Source organism: Rhineura floridana, chromosome 3 (genome assembly GCF_030035675.1).
Source record: "Rhineura floridana isolate rRhiFlo1 chromosome 3, rRhiFlo1.hap2, whole genome shotgun sequence".
NCBI lineage: Eukaryota > Metazoa > Chordata > Lepidosauria > Squamata > Rhineuridae > Rhineura > Rhineura floridana.
The window spans coordinates 133,557,241-133,577,035 of record NC_084482.1 but is presented as its reverse complement, the minus strand read 5'-3'; the positions used below and the strand labels follow the sequence as shown (position 1 = coordinate 133,577,035).

General features: G+C 38.5%; 1 protein-coding gene across 1 annotated transcript in view; it reads right to left on the bottom strand.

Annotated features, from left to right (window-relative positions):
- Positions 1-19,795, bottom strand: part of STAB1 (stabilin 1) — a 158,887-nt gene that overhangs the window by 102,303 nt on the left and 36,789 nt on the right. Inside the window, exons 11-16 of the mRNA XM_061617982.1 lie at positions 19,595-19,683; positions 15,376-15,492; positions 14,423-14,569; positions 9,779-9,841; positions 7,147-7,260; positions 6,059-6,112 (exon numbers count right to left, since the gene is read on the bottom strand). Of these exons, the coding sequence (XP_061473966.1) occupies positions 6,059-6,112; positions 7,147-7,260; positions 9,779-9,841; positions 14,423-14,569; positions 15,376-15,492; positions 19,595-19,683 (584 nt within the window). The remainder of the gene's footprint in view (positions 1-6,058; positions 6,113-7,146; positions 7,261-9,778; positions 9,842-14,422; positions 14,570-15,375; positions 15,493-19,594; positions 19,684-19,795) is intronic.

The window sequence follows — 19,795 nt, the reverse complement described above, 5'->3', positions numbered from 1 at the left end:
AATTTTCTGGATTGGAATGATGTGATGGAGCTTGACATAGAAAAAATCTATGGAGTTGGCTACAGATATGTGACAGTGGAGAAACTCTTAAGAGATGAGCCAGTGCATCTTGTAAAAAAGAAGAACAGAGATATGACTTTGCAGCAATATTTTAGCAACATATTCAGAATTCTTGACTGGAATGATGTGATGGGGCTTGACATAGAAAAGATTTATGGAATTAACTACAAATATGTGACAATGGAAAAACTTTCAAGAGATGAACCAGTGCATTTTGTAAAAAAGAAGAGCAGAGTTGTGACTTTACAACAATATTTCAGCAACATATTCAGAATTGATGGCAAGGACATATTTGTGATGGGGGAAATTCCCATCAGACTCTTGTTATATGACTATGGCTATGACAGCAGGATCATCATGGGATACTGATAATGGAAGAATGGATACTGAAATTACTGGACTTAACAGGATTATTGAAGATGGAAGATGGAATTAATACAGATAATGGAAGAATGGCTATTGTAATTATTGGGCCTAACAGATTTGAATCAGATGGATTAAGCGATATGTTTATTTGGAGAAAAATTGAAAGATATATCTCTCAAGGAATTGAAACCTCTCTTTGACTTTTTGTGGAAAGAATAAAGTAATGTTTATGAGATTTGATGATTAATTAAGATAACTACTGGAGGAAAGTGATTTTATAATATAATTTTAGAGACAGGATTGTTATATATTGTAGACCTATTGATCTGCGACAAATCGGAAGTCAACATTTTATTTTATTGTTTAATTGTTTTTGTTTTGTTTTGTTTTTTGTCTTTGAAAATTTGAATAAAAATTAATGATAAAAACAAATGGAAGTCAGAATCCTTGCTGATCCAGTGTGTGGCAGCTGTGAAAAAGACGAATTCCACGCCAGGGATCATTAGGAGAGATACTGAAAATAAAACCGCTGATATCATAATGCCCTTATACAAATCTATGGTGCAACTACATTCGGAATATTGTGTGCAGTTCTGGTTCCTTACCTCAAAAAGGATATTGTACAGTTGGGAAGAGTTCAGAAAAGGGCAACCAGAATGATCAAGGGGATGGAGTGACTCCCCTATGAGGGAAGGTTGCAGCATTTGGGGCTTTTTAGTTTAGAGAAAAGGTGAGCAAGAGGTGACATGTTAGAAGTGTATATAATTATGCATGGCGTAGAGAAAGTGGACAAAGAAAAGGTTTTCTCTCACTCTCCCATAACACTAAAACTCATGGATATCCAATGAAGCTGAATGTAGGAAGATTGAGGACAGACGTAAGAAAGTACTTCTTCACACAGCACATAGTTAAACTGTGGAATTCGCTCCCATAAGAGGTAGTGATGGCCACCAACTTGGATGGCTTTAAAAGAAGATTAGGCAAATTCATGGAGGTAAAGGCTATCATTGGCTCCTAGCCATGATGGCTGTGCTCTGCCTTCACAGTCGGAGGCACAGGAGGGGAGAGTGCTCTTGTGTTCAGGTCCTGCTTGTTATCTTCTCATGGGCAACTGGTTGGCCACTGTGAGAACAGGATGCTGGACTAGATGGGCCACTGGCCTGATCCAGCAGGCTCTTCTTATGCTCTTACTGCAGATTACTCAGAGATCTACAAGACCAAGTACATCCCAATCTACTTTCTGCTCACTCATATTCTAGATTCTGCTCTATTTTAGGTGAGAATTGTTATACTCTGTTACCTAGTTCCTTCGACAATCTGTTGGCTTTAGATTTCAAAGGCCTTGATATTGCAGCTCCAACCCCCGTCCCATTTTAAATGTGGCACACAGATCATCTTACTTACTACTAGGAGCATCTGAAAACTGAGCATTTGAAATTGCCTCCATCAAAAAGGGTGGGGAAGGGTGCAGGATGAAAATAGCTAAGATACTTCTACACCAAACATAGACTCCCCAAACGTCTAGAATACTAGGGTACTAGAATACCCTGAAAACAGGACATTTTTATATCTTTGAACAAAATGAACAAGGGGCACAAAATGGTTGGGGTACTTTTAAATTATCTGGAATGCTTATGTTTGATATACAGTTCAGTTTGAGACACTACCAGAAATTCTGTAAACATTCCAGTCTGGCAGAGCATTACCTACAAATAAACATCCAGCTTTGTAGTTCAAGCAACAGGGTGGTGTATCTCTCAAGATCAGATTTACTCATAGCAAGTGCCCCAGACCTTCCCTAACCCAAACTTGGTACAGGCATTCCTTTATTGTCAGTTTCTAATTCCTCTGTTGGTTTGGTTTCTGGCAACTGTCCCTGTTCCTGACAGAGTGGCTCCGGCAATTGATAGTCCCAAGTTACATTTAGTTGGCTTCTCCTTCAGTGTTCTTATGGTAACATTTCCAGAGTTCACTGCTTCTTGCCTTGCTTATTAATGTCCAGAACCAAATATCAATGTGTAAATTTGGGGTGTGTGTGAGGGTATAAAGTATATAAGTGTAGTTTTTGTACCCCTGCATGGGCATTTTCTTCCCCATATCTATTTTTTAGCAAGCATCTGGCCATGAAATTTCATATCAAACCCTGGATCAACCACCTAGAGAGAAAGAACTTTGTTCAATTACCAAACCAGTTATTGGCAAATTGCAAAGAGATCTATGATACACATATAGCAGCTGCTGGATGTTTTCAGAGGAATGGGCTGGAGGAGATAGAGTGAGGGAACATATTCTGGACATTTCAAACTCAGTATACAGGAACTTGCTCTGTCATGTTTTAAAAATGACATCAATACTTTATGAAAAACCTGCAGGATACTATATGGAGAAAAGAGCTCTAACTTTTCAAAATAAATCTCATGTGCAGTGAACAAAACTTAAAACAGTTTTATAAAATTCCTGTCCATTTGCAGTCTATACTAGGGTAAAGCCAAGTTATAGCTAATGTTTGGCTACAGTAAACTAAAGCCTAGTTCACCCAAACAGCAAACATAATGGTAAAAATGTTCCTGGACTGTAGCACTTCAAACAGCAAGAAGGCAATTTGCACAGCTGAATTTTCCCTATAGGGAAAACTAGCATAGCACGGAGAACTCTTCTCCTTGGCATTTAATTGTCTACACAGAGGAAGTTTAAGGGAAGTACATTCATTTATGCAGTCGTTTCCTCACCTCCTCCGGTATGAAGTGGTACAGTCCAGAAAGAGTTTTATCACCTCACATGCTGTTTGGGTGAACTAGGCTTAAGAGATCTCTTTCAACAGGGATGGGGAACCTGTGGCCCTCAAAATGTTGGACTATTTTCAGCCCCAGCCTGCATGACCAATAGTCAGGATGGTGGGAGCTGGGAGTCTAGCAACATCTGGAAGGTCACAGGTCTTACAAAAATATATGCTAACATATTTTATAAAAATAGCTTGTGTCATGAAGGGGAAGTCAAGCAATAGCAGAAGCATCAATATTGGTAAACAGCAACCATTTGAACAGAATAGAGTTTCACTTCTCCCTAGTCTGGACAATGCCGAGAAGAAAGCCAAAAATCCAATTATTTTGTTGTAATAATTAGTAACATAGAAAGCTGCCTTGCACCCAAATCAGACAATTGGATGATCCAGCTAATGCCCTCCAGAAGTTTTGCACTTCAATTCCCATCAGTCCCAGCCTGCACCCACTTTGAGTTTCATGACAAAAGAAAACTAGAAATAAGGAAATGTGAGGAACTGAAAACGGGATTGTTTACATGCAAAGCACATTATCTACCGCTGACTTATGGCCCTTCCCTTAATTAAAGTAAATATATTATTATGAGTTGTGGAGAAAGAGTGATATTTCAAAGCAACATGATCCGTATGAATGTTAGGAAAAAGAGCATGATGTACATCAGCTGAATGTAATCTACACAACCAATGCACTGCAGTGAATCAAGTGTGCCTTTGGGCATGGGAAATCCACATTTAATAAATCTCTGCCTAGCTGTGAATTGCAGTAGGTGGTTTGGGGCATGTAACCTCAGCCTAAACACATACATTAGGAGGATTAGAAAGAAGAATTGTAAAGTACTTTGTTCAAAAAAAGGAGGCTTGTGAACTCAGGCTAGCACCTCTATTTTGGCTTATAGTATTTGTGCAAGTTCCTAACTCAGGCTCTGGAAGCTCAGCAATCAGCTTCCTCTCCTCCCAAATCCAGCACACAGCTGGGAAAGCCTGAGTATAGATCCATCAGATCCAAGTCTCTAAGTGGCATGCAAAACCTTGCTAAAATAATTATTTAAATTAATATAATTACTGCTAGCAAATGGTCCCTTATTGAGTAGCTATTGCCACACTGAATGTCAGTCAAGGCCAACTCAAAAAGTAGGTGCTGTTGGCAGTTGGCCCTCGAATAGACTGCTGTTATGTGCACAACTCATGATATCTCAATTTTAAAAACGGCACGTCTTCTTCACATAGAGATTTATAAACACGGTTTCCAAAGGACATCATAATTTGAAATCTAATTGCCAGTAGTCCAGACCAATTAAACATGATCACCACAAATTCTTGCAGCTGGGTGACATTGGTCCAATTCAAAACAGGCATACCATAAAGCTCAAGTCTCCGTTTCATTTTCCCTCACAGGGTAAATAGCTGTTCGCGTTTGCGGGGGCAGGATGGGGTCTAATTTTAACTGTGAGAATGGTTAAATCCCCTTTCTCAGCATGGTTAAAATGGTTAAATGGAAAATGGTTAAAAACACAGCACCATGATCCCAATCCAAATGGGGCCTTCCCCACAGCTATTTTGATCTTTCAAAAACAAAGCAAAACATGTGAGATTTCCTTCACAATTCCCACATCACATCTTATGCACACTTACTGGGAGTATTTCCCATTGACATAAGTGGGACTTACTTCTGTGTGAATGTGGAGAGGATCGATTCTAATTTTAACCAAGTTGTAAGAGTCAACCACTTCTAAAACCTGCTGCAGCAAAATCCTAAATAAATGGTTAGGATAGGATTTCTTGACTGCGGTGGCAGCACAAAAATCTCAACGCATGACATTTTGCCATCTTTGGTAAAAGATATACCAGTGTACATGTTTAGTATCAGGATGCTATTCAAATAAGTGTCTTATAAAATGCATTATTAGACCTGAAAAACTAAAGCTTCAATCTTAAGCATACTTACGGGGAAAAATGTATCCTGATCTATGCAACTTTACTTGGAAGCAAGTCTCATGTTTATCAGCACGGTTTACCTCCATGTAGGAATGCAGAAAATTGGATCCCAAGTCCCACTGAACTCCATAGAAGGTATATGCAAACATGCGGAGGATCAGGCCTAGGGGATATGTACTCATACCTCAATTCCAACAGAGATGGAAAAGATGTAGTGAAAGGTTTGGGAGCATCTGATGCTGTAGAGTAGGTAAAGTCTAATAGGTATGGGCCTAGTTATTCCTTTGATGGGAGACCACTGCAAGTCCCATTTAAGAGCAGGATATAAGTTTACTAAATAATTTTAAATAATAAGTAAGTGAGCAATGACCTGACTAGCCTTGCTGTAAATGCATTTATTTATTTTGAACATGGTAAACCACTATCTACTTTAAGCCTGCTTATGGTACTGTATAATCAGTAGTGGATGGCATGATGGGGCGAAGGCCTTTACCTGACCTCCTGACAAGTGAGTCGCTGCTGCTAACAAGGAGGAGGAGGAGGGGCAAGATGGGAGGAAGGCAGTGTGGTGTAAACACACCAGCAGAGTCAATCCGGTCTGCTAGCACATTTGCACTGTGCTGCCCTAGCTGTTCCCTCACCCCTCCCCCTTCTGGGAAACAGTAGCAACTCACCTGTCGGGAGTTCAGGTAAGCACCTCTGCCCCACCACATCATCTGCTACTGTGTATAATAAAATGCTTTGTTGCTTCTGTTATCTTCATTAAGCTAGCACTTATCAGAAGCTTAAGGGCTGAATAAGAATCAAGAAAGACATTCAGCCATCATCTATTTATCCTCTAACACCCAAAGAGTCTTGACAAGGCAGAGACTGTGTGTAAAGATGTAGTGAAATAAATTACAAAAGCTAGTGCCTTACCGCTGCTTTTGTGTAGATATGATGCTTCACAAGTTCTTGGAGCTTGTTTATTCCCTAGGGCAGGAAGAAAGCAATTACAATCTTTCCCTAGACATTTTACAGAAGTACAATAATGGGTGATGATTACTAATGTAAATGCCAAATGCTTGTGCCTAAAAATTACACTTCACAATGTGCATTTGAAAAATGAGCGTTTCTTCCTGAAATACAAAAGAAAGGACAACAGAGTCTGCACTACAAATATGCCAAGAAAAACTGTGTACACTTAAAAATCCACATTTTACATACCAGGGAATTGAAATTTTGCACAGCAGGCAGCTCTCTGTTAATGCTTCAAACAGACTTTCTTGCCTTTTTGCAAACTCAGAATATTCAGCAAGACTAGGGTGCCAAATAACCAGGAAGGAAAGTGCTGATCAACAAGGGTCAAAAGGTGATAAGATGATAAACTTAGAGCTAAGGAAGTGTGGTGGACAAAAAAGGTTTGTTCCTTGACCTCTGAAGATCCTGGCTGTGTACCATCAAGTATCCCCCCACAATCATGAAAACAGCATCTGGCCTCCCCCACCTCCCCATTTTTTTAAAAACCAGGCAGTCATATTTTGAAAGATTTCAAATTCTGAACAGCTTTACTTGAAACTAAGCTGGGTAAGGAATTTATTTTAAGTTAATTTATATATTGCCTTTCTGCTATAGCACTCAATATGTACTTGACCGCCAAGGACCACTTTACTTCTTAACAAAGCTGAACAAAATATGATTGTACAGCCAAATCTCAGGTAGCAAAATATAAAAATGAAAAACCAGTGTGTATAACCATGACTCATTAGATCATCTATTTGTTGAGTTGCATTTTGATTCCTATAGGGAAGTGCCTTCTCAAGATATTTTCCAGCATGTAGCTCAAGAATCCCAGTCATAGGATACTCAATGAGATGATATTCCCATTTCCTCTGACACATCTAATACCAGTTAATGGGGAAAATGCTATGTGAACTATCTATGGGTCTGATTGAGATGACTCATATTCTTATGATATTTCTAAAGCTGCAACATTCTTTTAGCATAATTACTGAAGATGGTCTCACCTCTGTGAAGAGATAAATTAGTCTTCCGTCTCTTAATTTATCCACTGCTTCATTACTTGGTACAAACACAGTGAAAGGTCCTGGGCCGTCTAGAATTGAAGGCAGACCACAGTTCTGCAAAATATTAAGTAACACCATAGATCACTCTTGTCTAAAACAATTATTGTTTAGCAAAAGAAAAGACATTGAGTGTGCACTATCATGAACTGGTGAATCAGAGAAGTTGATGACTGATTATGATAATTTTATCCCTGGTTTTGGTGTTAAAATACATATACAGCTCATAATATATTGGTTCCAATTCAAGTAAAACTAAGCCTCACTTAAGTTCCACTGAAATAGAACAAATTAATTGCTGTAACTAACTTAAGACTTATTTATTTCAATATGACTTGATGTGACTAATTTTGGCTGGATCAATCCCAATGTATATAAGAAAAAAAGAGGCAAAGTTAACAGGAGGCAAAGTTCTTATAAAAAAAAATTAATAGGATTGCCACCTGAAGAAAGGAATTATTCTCCTGAAACTATTTAAAGAGAACTGGATATCTTTAAAATCTCTGTCCTGGTTGCAAAGAAAATCACTGAACAGGGATAAGAAATCGAGGAGTTATTATGATCTCATGGCTGTTAATTTTTTGTTGCCAATATGGAAAGGGCAGGGCCATGTGTTTGCAGTATAACTCTGTAACTCAATAATAATTTTATTTATATTGGCTGCACAACAACATAGTTCTCTGGGTAGCTCTCAAAGATAAAATGAGAAAATGCTATGTTAAAAAATATAATAAGAACAATTGCAGTGTGTGTGTGTGTGTGTGTGTGTGTAGAGAGAGACTGCATACACGCTACAGTTAAAGCACATAATTTCACCCCCAAAATCCTGGGAACTGTAATTTACCCCTCACAGAGCTACAATTCCCAGCACCATTAATAAAGTTTCCAGGTCTCTTTCGGGAAACCATGTGCTTTAAATGTGTTTTAAATGTATGGTGTGTATGCAGCCAGAGAGATCTTAAAAGAAACTCACAGTATAATTGTATACATATATACAATTCTGTGGGATAAAAATCCAGATTTTAAGACCACAGACCTAGCTTTTAAAAGCCAGGGGGAAAAAAAGGTCTTCATCTGGCGCCAAAAAAGATTGGAAGATATAATGTGAGTCTCTCTGGGGTGGCTCTTCCATAGTAAGGGTGCCACCACCACAAGGGCCCTCTCCCTAGTAGACACCCACCTCACTTGGCTGGGGTACAAGGAGCAGAGGCTCTGAATAGGATGTTATGGTCTGGGGAAATATATTCATAAGCTAGAAGGCTTGGGGAATTCTGAGATGATGGAATCAAAGGTATATTGTGCAAATTCATGGAAAAGGCCCCACAGACTTTGTAAAGCAAGCCCTTGAGCATTGTGTGAAATCTCTCTTTTTATAATGCACCCCTTTCCTAGGGGTGGAAGGATCTGTCATCTTTGGTTCTCTCAGATTCCGAAATTTTTAGTTCTCCACATTTCTGCAGCAGTTTGCAATTTTCTTTTAAAAAAATCTTCATGAAATTTTTCAGCATTTTAGTGCAATTTCTCCTAATATACACATTTTTGCAAGCAATTCCTCCTAATATTATGCATTTTTGTATATTATTATCACTAAGGTATGCATTTTTGTAAACACTGACTGGAGAACTGCATCACAAAATCTGAAGCATGGCTGTGTTGCGTTTCTCATATTGTTTCGGAAAGTATGAATTTAATAAATTTGGCTTTAAATGCAAACTGAATAGAATTTCTCCCCCATCCCTAGCCCTTACCCACTCTTTTATAAGATATTATATTTTATGGTCTGAAATTACTGAAGTTTAGGAGGGTTTTTCTCCAACGTCTTTTCAATATATTCTATCCATGAGCCAATGTAAGGGTAACTCCATTGAAATCAACAGCAAATGTGCTTAATTCTCTGTTGGATTGTAGCCCCTCCTCCTTCTCTCTGTTGTCAGATATAATTTGGGGGGGGGAATTCTACATTAACCTAGGTGAAACATCAAAAACACAATTGCATTTTTTATTTCATTTTGAAAATAAAAATATTTTTCTTTCCAACAATGCAATTTAAATGCTAGTTGGATTTTCGAGTTTTGCAGTCAACATTCGTTAAAAAGGGAGAGAAGACACTGCTTCTGTCTTTTTTATAGACAACCTTTTCCTAGAAGGAAAAGCCCTTAGATCAGGGATAGCCATGCAGTGCCCTCCAGATGTTGGACTCCAATTCCCATCAGCCACAACCAGCATGGCCAATGGTCAGGAGAGCACCACATTGGCTATCCCTGCTTTAGATAATGGGATTATTACTACACACACACACACTTCCATTTTTCCTAACATTGATTTTATCAAAATGCTTTTTATGTTTATCTTTTGCAAAAATAATCTGAGCTTGCTTTTTTCTTGTGACCTCCATTTTCTGCTATAACTCTTCTGCTTTTTTTTAATGAAAAAGTAACTCCTGCCTTGAGCCTCTCAATTGACTTGTCTAGCACCCTAATGCCATTCATATAAAATATATGAAAAACAAAAGCTGCATTATTGAAAGAAACATGTTCCTGGGCTCAGCTTCTAGTCCCAGTGGTGAGTATCTTACTTCCAAAATGGTTTCAAATCGGCTAGCGATCTCCATTGAAGCAATAATTGCGCCAATTGTTTTCTGCCAAAAGAGATATAATAGAATGAGACAGAGAAATAGACCATATGCCATTGAAATTTACACATACATACAAACAATGGCATTTACCTCCTGCTTTTATTCAGTGGTAGGACAAACATTATTTCATACAGTAGTACACCAGGTTTCACCCACTGCTAACAACACAGTCTCAAAATCTCAATCTGTGTTTAATGGGACTTGCTCCTACACAGACACAGACATGCATGTATATGGTGTTTAAATTTAAGTGACTTTCAAAGTATGCACACAGTATGCAACATACAAAATTCATAGTAAGTTATGGTGATAGAACAAATATGTCCCACAACACATGTAACAGTCCATTGTATGCCACCACCAGCATGAATATGTGGACAAAAATTCCACCAAAATTTAATTTTATACAAGACTGAGGCACTCTTGGTGGATGGTTCTCTAGACTGAATGGATCGGTTGTGGCCTGCTCTGGGTAGGGCTACACTCCCTCTGAAGGAGCAGGTATGTAGCCTGGGGATAATCCTGGATTCATCACTGTTGTTTGAGGCTCAAATGGCCTCAGTAGCATGGAGTGCCTTCCACCAGGTTCAACTGGTGGCCAATCAGCAGCAATATCTGGACAGGGATAGCCTAACTTCTGTTGTCTATGCTGTTTTAACCTGTAGGTTAGACTATTGTAATATGTTGTACATGGGGCTGCCCTTGAACACAGTTTGGAAACTCCAGCTAGTGCAGAACTCAGCAGCCAGATTGCTGACTGAGATACGTCAGTCTACACATATAACACCAATTCTGGCATGGCTGCACTGGCTACCAAATAGTTTCCAGGCTCAATTCAAAGTGCTGATTTTGCCCTATATAGTCTTATGCAGCTCAGAACCTCAGTATCTCAAGGACTGCCTCTTCCTGTAAGAACCAACCCGGACCCTGCATTTGTCATCTGAGGCCCTTCTTCATGTGTCGTCCCACCCACAGAAGGCTCGAAGGCTGGCAACATGAAAATTGGCCTTTTCAGTGGTGGGCCTCCTGGTTGTGGAATGCTCTCCCCATGGAGGCACTCCTGGTGCCTTCTCTTTCCATCTTTAGGCATCAGGAAAAGACCTTCCTTTTCACTCAGGCCTTTGGTATGTTGTCTTAGTCCTTTTGGTTTGGGTTTTAAATATTGTATATTGTATGTTTTTAAATTCATTTATATTGTATGTTTTTAAAATGTAAGTCATCTAGAGGCTACTGGATATGAGGTAACTAACAAATTAATTAATTAACCAAAGTTCAAGTTTAGGGAAGGGCAGAGAGAAAATAAATACTTTAGGGTGTGTTTGTTAACTCCTCCTTGAGAGTTCCTCCTCCTAGTCTTCTTCCTCACCTTTTGATTTTCCTTACTGATGGACAATCAAGGGAGAGCTTTTTAACTGGCTGCTATATAAAGGACTAACTAAGCAATTGGAAACTAATTGTGGAAAACAACTGGAATATTTTTCCTGGTTGCTGGGTTGATTTTGCTATCCAGAAACCCCAAAAAGGTCTCATGCTGAGCCATACATATTGGGAAAACCAGAAAGTTAGGCCTGAGGTACAGCCCAAGTAGCTAGTCAGCCAGCCAGCCAGCTGTAGCAATATTTCTAGCCCTCCAGGGCTGTTTTCATCATTGCCATCAGGTACTTAAGAAAAAGAAGAAAAAATAGCTACTATGTTTGTGAATGCTTTAAAATAATAAAGGGCACCTTAGGGTAGCCATTTTTTCAGACCACTTTAAGGTATCTCTTTATTTCATTCTTCAGCAAAAAGCACCCAAATCTGCTCTACTCATATATAATATAATATAATATAATATAATATAATATAATATAATATAATATAATATAATATAATATAATATAATATAATATAATATAATATAATATAATATAATATAATATAATATAATATAATATAATATAATATAATATATAACTGCAGAATAAACAAACTCTTACTTCTTACTTCAGGCAAACAAACATACTTCTTTACTGATGTTTGGGGAGAGGCACATGTTACCAAATTCTTCCAAGCTACACAGCAAGTGGATTGGATTATGAAAGACCAACCCAAATTGTGTTTGCATTTTTACAAATTTGTAGGGCCATACAATATCTCAGAGAAGAGGTCAGGTCTCCTGCTCACCTGGTGCATTCACTATAGCTGCCCAATTTCCCTGCTTGTTAAAGTTTGATGGAAATATCTGTTGGCTATTGGTACATTCTTAAACCGCAAGGTTTTTTGCCTATTAGTGAATTTATCTGCTTTTTAATCTGGGAGGTAAGAAATGGGATTCTGTGCAAGTTTGCCGAGAATGGATTGATCATTTGCATGCTTATTGAGTTCAGTGGGATTTACTCCCATGCAATCATGCTTAGGATAGGTAAAACTGACCATGGGGTAGGAGGAGAAGAGGGAGGGAGGGTTGGAGTGGATAGGGGAAGAGGAAGAAAGAAGAGGGGAAGGGCAAAAGAGGGGAGAAGGAAGGGAGAGGAGAGGAGAGAGGGGGAGGAGGAGGGAAAAGGCAGGTCTGATAATTTGCAAGATTATTGAGTTCAATGGGATTTACTCCTGTGCAATCATGCTTAGGATAGGTAAAACTGACCATGGAGGAGGAGGGGTGGGAGATACAGGAGAGGGAAGGAGGAAGGGACATGAAGGAGGGGGAGGCAATTGGAAGGGGAGGGGAAAGGAACAGTAAAGGAAGGGGGAGGGAAGGGGCAAAAAGGAGGGGAGGGCAGGTTTGATCATTTGCATGCTTTTTGAGTTGAATGGCATTTACTCCTGTACAATCATGCTTAGGATAGGTGAAACTGACTTGGGAGAGGGGCAGGAAGGGGGAGGAGGGCAGGGAGGGGGGAGACAAGGGGAAGAAGGTGAAGGGGAGAGGGAGGGGAGGGGAGGAGATTGGGTGGGTGAGCACTGGGCAGAAGGAAAGCCCCTTTCCAAAAGGAAAACATTGTGAACAGTATCGTTCTTTTTCAGGGTTTCCCCCACCTTTTTATTCTATAGCAGGCAGTCTCCCACCCAAATTTAAACCAATGCTGTCCCTGGCCATATCCTTTATTCCACTTTGTGAAGGGTGTTGAGTGCTGCTAGGAGACACCTTTTCCCCCTCACAAAGCTACAATCCCCAGAAGAGAGGCTGACTGTTAAACCACTTTGGCCACTGGAACTCTGTCAGGGGAATAGGAGTCTCCTAACAACTCTCAGCATGTTTCACAAACTACACTTCCCAGAATTCTTTGGGAGAAGCCATGTTTAAAATGGAATAAATGTCTGGTTTGGCCCCCTGATTAGCCAAGCCAAACAGTTGTGACTCTGGCTTTTAGAACTTTGACAGTTTTTACTGAGCATGCCCGACACTATAATAGACTTCAATGTTAAATTTCTTAAATTAAAATCAGCCATGCATTTTTTTTTAACTTTTGAACTGCAGAAGATGAAGGTCAGAGTATTGAGTAAGGTCAGTAATAGGATTACAGGTGCTCTGTGAACATTGCTGATTTTTAGTTAATTTCAACAAATTATGAGAACACTGACAGAAAAAAGTCTAACAAGGCTCTGGATTTTTTTTCTCTTTTTTTACGTTTTGAACTCTCGGTTTTTGCTGACTGTTTTGTGAATCGCCATGAAAATTTAGAGAGTTGTTAGGCAAGCATTTCTGAGTTCAAGACTGTAAGTTTTGTAAGGTTTTGTTTTGAAATGAGCTTATGGGAAGCATTAGAATGGCATGGGGATATTTTCAATTTAACATTGCGGAATGCGAAAAATCCACGCTGGGTATAGTATACAGCCATTCTTGTGGCTGTATAATCTTGAGTTAGCATGGGGCCCTATCAGGTGAGCCTTTTGTTGTGTGCTTGCCCTGCCAAAATTTTTTAGAGGGTCCTATTCTGAATTTTTCAGAGGCTCCTATTCTTAAACCAATCCACAATCAGGAAACCAACAACAACAAACCATGGATTTATGTTGGCTAGTGATCATGGTTTCTTAGGAAGAAACAACCTACAATCCTGGGTTCAGATGTAACAACAATCCAAGACTTCCTACAGTGTCAAGGGAGAAATGAAGCAGATTAAGCCATAAACCATGGCTTATTATATTTGAGCAAGGCCATGGTAAATGATTCATAGGAGTTTAGAAGGTGTTTGGGGGCTCACTGGAGATGACTGAATGGATGCGTGCTCAGATTTATTCTGGGGCAGAAATATTATTGTTATTGCTGTTATTATTAATTTTATTTATGAAATGTATCCCACAAAACATCTCAAAGGGATTTCACAAGATAATAAAACATATATAAAACAACTGCATACATAAAAACAGTTAAAGCAATTGCATATGTAAAACCATTACATATACATATAATGTATCCCAACTGGAATACAAAACTCCACTTAGAAAGCTTGTTGAAAGAGGAAAGTTCAACAGGCACCAAAAAGACAATAGAGATGGCACCTGTCTGATACTGTATGAGCACTTGCAAGATATGTTTGTTAAAGTATTTCTTCTCATATCTTGCTGTCCTTCCCTTTCTGTTAGGAAAAGGAACATTCAACATACCTGAGAATTCCCAAGGTTGTCCAAGGAGGGCATTTTCCTTAGAAAGCTGACAATGTGTATTATTCCATTAGCAGCTAGCACATTTCGTTCTTTGATCAAATATTGGTCTAGTACATCTGAATACTTGTACTTCTTGACATTTAACCCCTGGAAAAGTAATACAGGATCATTCTATGGTGAACATTTGAATACAGTAGAAATTCAGCTAATGGACAGATCCAGACATCTCTACTTTATTGGCAGGCAGGACTGTTTTGTTAAATGCTTGCTACATATGAGAGACGTGGGAGAAAAGGCAAGTTGGAGGACCACCACTGAATCTCTCTCTCTCCCTCTTTCTCTCCCTCTCCCCCTCCCTGTGCAATGGTGGCACAGGTTTGCTCTCCAGGATCATCTCACCTGCAATGCTTCACTTTGAAGAAGAACCCATTCATATCACATTCCTATCACAATTCCTAATGCAGCAGCAGAACAATTAAAAAAGGTGAATTAAGGAAAAATGGAAGGTGGTGGCAGGGGAAGTGTGTGTGTGTGTGTGTGCCTGCCTCAGGCATCGCAGTGTCTTGCACTAGCCATGGATGGACAGATTGAAGAAAAGCAACAAGAATGTTCAGTAATTGTTTATTTATAAGGGGGAGGAAATTACTATTAACAAACTTCTGAAAACAAATGAAAAGCCAAGGTAAAAATTAAATACTTTGCGTTAAACCCGTGAGAAGTGGTGAGTATACGGAACAAAATATAAAGCTACACTTTGACAATTCCAGAGGAATGCATTTGAAGAGTCCTTTCTTAAGGCGTTTAAATAGGGCATAAGACTTCAGGGGGGGGAACCTGCAAGACTGAAAAAAGTAATTAAACAAAATATAAAGGAATGTCAGGATGGACCTACAGCCTTGTTTTTAGAATCTCAACCCAGGTCTGGAAATAACCTTCACGTTATTTTATTTTACCTGATTGAAGAATGTCACTTTCTGGCCAGACAATGTCCACAGGTCCATGTTGGTATTATCCAGCAAATGCTGCCCAGGGATTACGTGCAGTTTGCATAAATCATTTGCTAATGTGGCCTTTGGGGAGACAAAATGAGATATCAAAAGCCAGAAGTATTCATATTTACTCACGGTGTCTTTTATAATTGCAGTTTTAATTCCACAACACAAAAAGCACTAATACAGTAACATATCCATCTGATAATATTTCCTATATTGCTCTATATGCAGTTCACCTAAGGATAGCTTTCTCTCTTCATTTAAAAATGTTTTAGAGGTCAATCAGATCATTTCAAAATTAGATGGTTGCTGGTCAATGTAGATAAGTTTGTTACCTATGAGACAGCTTTCTATTTGCTAGCAGCAAGAAAGTTATGGGCTATTTTTTTACTACCATGTCTTTTTAGATGGTGACCCTATTTTGTAATAACATGCAAATGCAGCATCAGCACTAGTGTGGGCAAAATGTATTGAGGCTCTGTCTTCCTCTTTGCAGATTCAGCACATTTTATTGCTTCCTGATAAGGGAGTTGTGAGAGTTGAATAGTCTCTTAACACCCCCTTGAACAGCCTCTCTTACTTGCCCTAATTTCCATTTCTGGGTGCTGGGGGTTAGAAAAATAAATAAGAGGAAACCATTAATTTTTGTGTTTTAAATAGCTAAAAATAGGCTATATTCTTCATCATTGTATTCTTCATCAGGAAGAGGAAAAGCAAACAAACAAGCTGAACACCGAAGTGGGAGGAACTTTTAATATTGCTGGGAATATTTGCTGGACAGGGTTCCATTGTGCATAAACATTGTGGTTGCAAAGCTACGCACGCTTACTTGGGAGTCAGTTGAATGGAACTCAATGGGGTTATTTTCTGAGTAGACATATAGGACTGGATCCTATATTATAGGAGGATCATACCCATGGAGTAGGGTTGCTGTTGTTATGTGCCTTCAAGTCGATTTCGATTTATGGCGACCCTATGAATCAGCGACCTCCAGTAGCTTCTGTTATAAACCACCCTGTTCAGATCTTGTAAGTTCAGGTCTCTGGCTTCCTTTATGGAATCAATCCATCTCTTGTTTGGCTTTCCTCTTTTTCTACTCCCTTCTGTTTTTCCCAGCATTATTGTCTTTTTTTTAGTTAATTATGTCTTCTCATTATGTGTCCAAAGTATGATAGTGAGGACTAGAAAGTTAAAGTCTACCTTACCTGAGAACACCTGATGTACAACCTATACTCTGGACAAGAGGCTACTGTAAGGTCAGAATATGGAGAAACCAATTGGTTCCCAATAGGAAAGGGTGTGAGACAGGAGTGTATTTTATCATTCTATTTGTTTAATCTATATGCAGAACACATCATATGGAAAGCGAGATTGGCCCAAGATGAGGAGGTGTGAAAATTAGAGGGAGAAATATCAATAATTTAAGATATGCTGATGATACCATACTACTAGCAGAAACCAGTAACAATTTGAAACGAATGCTGATGAAAGTTAAAGAGGAAAGCACAAAAGCAGGACTACAGCTGAATATCAAGAAGACTAAAGAAATGATAACATTTATGTAACTTTGAAGTTGACAATGAGGACATTGAACTTGTCAAGGATTATCAATACCTTGACACAGTCATTAACCAAAATGAAGACAATAGTCAAGAAACCAGAAGAAGGCTAGGCTAGGACTGGTGAGGGCAGCTATGAGAGAACTAGAAAAGGTCCTCAAATGCAAAGATGTATCACTGAACACTAAAGTCAGTATGATTCAGACCATGGTATTCCCGATCTCTATGTATGGATGTGAAAGTTGGACAGTGAAAAAAGTGGATAACAGGACTTCCGGGAAGGGTGACTTAGCCTGTGCCTGCTTTTGAGACGGGCTCCTGCCTCAAAAGAAGCTTATTCAGATATATCAGTCAGTTTTTTCTTTTTTTTTTGACTGATTAAACTTCTCCCGGGTAGGGAGAAACGAAGAGATTAACCTCAAAGCCTATTTTTGTTGGGACGACCAGATCTCATTAATTTATGGGACGAGGTCCAGCCGACGAAGGTGGGACGGATTTTTAACAGCAAGCTCTATCTGATAAAGCGAACGTTCACCTTATCTTCTAAGAGAGAACGCACTAACAGGCAAGCACCCTTCTTTCTATATTTTTCTTTTACTTGACTTAAATTGTTGCTGTTTAAAAGAGATTTGCCAGATTGATCAGTTTTTGACATCTCACTGGGGAGCCATAACTTCTCTCTGCTACGCACTAATTAATAGCTTATCTCTGTTTTTGTTGCAAAAAGCTGTCCTGGATTTGCATTCTAAAGATATACACAGAAGAGGGATTTCTATTCCAGATTTTTATTTTGAAAAATATTATACTGTTTTGAGACTACTCTCTTTTTGGTCTATTTTATTTTGACGAATCTGTTTCTTGACGATTGCCATTAATTGTTTCGATCCTGGGAACTGCATTTTGTTTACTTAACTATTGGAGAGATAAGGCTGTCTGCTCTGTTTATACTGTGATGTCACCAAGTTTGGAGTATTAACCCAATTGTTGCTGAAATAAGAAGTGGTTTTCCTATATTTTTCTTTTAAAATGGCAATTAAGAAAGTGGCTGAAAATCTGGAAATAACTATGTTTCAGAAAATAATGGATGAGATTGAGATAATGAAAATTGAATTGAGTAAAATGAAGCAGGAGATTAAAGATATAAGGGTCCCTGTGAGAGAGGTGACCCTGGAAGGGGTCCCTGTGAGAGAGGAGACCCCGGAGATTGGAACAGGGGTCCCTGTGAGAGAGGTGACCCTGGAGACTGGAATAGGGGTCCCTGTGAGAGAGGAGATCCCGGAGATTGGAACCAACGTGGAACAGGAACAAGATTTGGAGTCTATGGACTTTAGAAATAAAATCTATTGTTTGGAACTCAATGTTATCTCTGAAGAAATGAATGAAGATTCTAGAGATAAAGTTATCAATGGCATGGATAATCTTCTGGACTGGAATGATGTGATGGAGCCCAATATAGAGAAAATCTATGGAATTAACTGCAGCCATGTGACAATGGAAAAACTTTTAAGAGATGACCCAGTGTATTTTGAAAAAAAGAACAGAGATATGATTTTACAGCAGTATTTCAGCAACCTATTCAGAATGGATGGCAAGAAAATATTTGGGATAGAGGTAATCCCCATCAGACTCTTACTATATGACTATGGCTTTGACAGCAAGATTATTATGGAATACTGATAATGGAAGATTGGATATTGAAATTACTGGACTTAACAAGACTACTGAAGATGGAAGATGGAAAATGGAACTAATAGAGATAATAGAACAATGGCTACTGAAATTATTGAACCTAACAGATTCTGATGTGATGGATTAATTGAAATGTTTATTTTGACTATGGTTATGACAATAAGATTATCATAATTAGTAATGAGATGGATTAATCGATATGCTTATCTGGAAAAAAAAATTGATAGATATATTTCTTAAAGAATTGAAACCTCTCTTTGACTTTTTGTGGAAAGAATAAAGTAATGTTTATGAGATTTGATGATTAAGTAAGATAACTACTGGAGGAAAGTGATTTTATAATATGACTTAAGAGACAGGATTGTTATATATTATAGACTTATAACTGATTTGATCTTTGACAAATGGGAAGTCAATATTTTACTCTTTATTTTTTATTTTTGTTTTTTTTTTCTTTTTTTCTTTTTGTTTAACTATTTTTGATTTTGTTTTTTGTCTTTGAATGTTTTATGATTTTGTCTTGTATGTTTTATGAAAATCTGAATAAAAATTATTGAAAAAAAAAAAAAAAGTGGATAACAGAAAAATCAACTCATTTGAAAGTTCATGGAAGTTCATAGAAGATAAAGGTTATCAATGATTATCAGTCACAATGGCTATGTTTTATGTCCACCTTTGGAGGCATACTACGTTTGAATACCAGTTGCTGGGATTCACAAGTGGGGCAAATGCTGTTGCTTGCAAGCTTCCCATGGGCACCTGGTTGGCCACTGTAAGAACAGAGTGCTGGACTAGATAGTCCATAGGCCTGAACCTGCAGGGCTCTCATTACTCCTAAAGCAAGAAGTCTGGATGACTATCCCCCTCACTTTCCCCATACGCAAATTTCAGAAGTAGCAATGAGCAAATTACCAAGATATACAGGCACTTACACTAAATTCAGCTGTCCTATAGTATTGACTGGTTGGTACCAACGCTGTGAAAGGCCCATAGTTTTCCAGGAGAAATGAGCAACCCAATTCTGTGAAAAGTCCCCCCCCAATATATTAGTATCACAGATAATGACGCATTTGATTGGATTTATTACTTTCCTTAGCAAAATATTTATGCTAGAGTGTGTCTTCACACAGAGA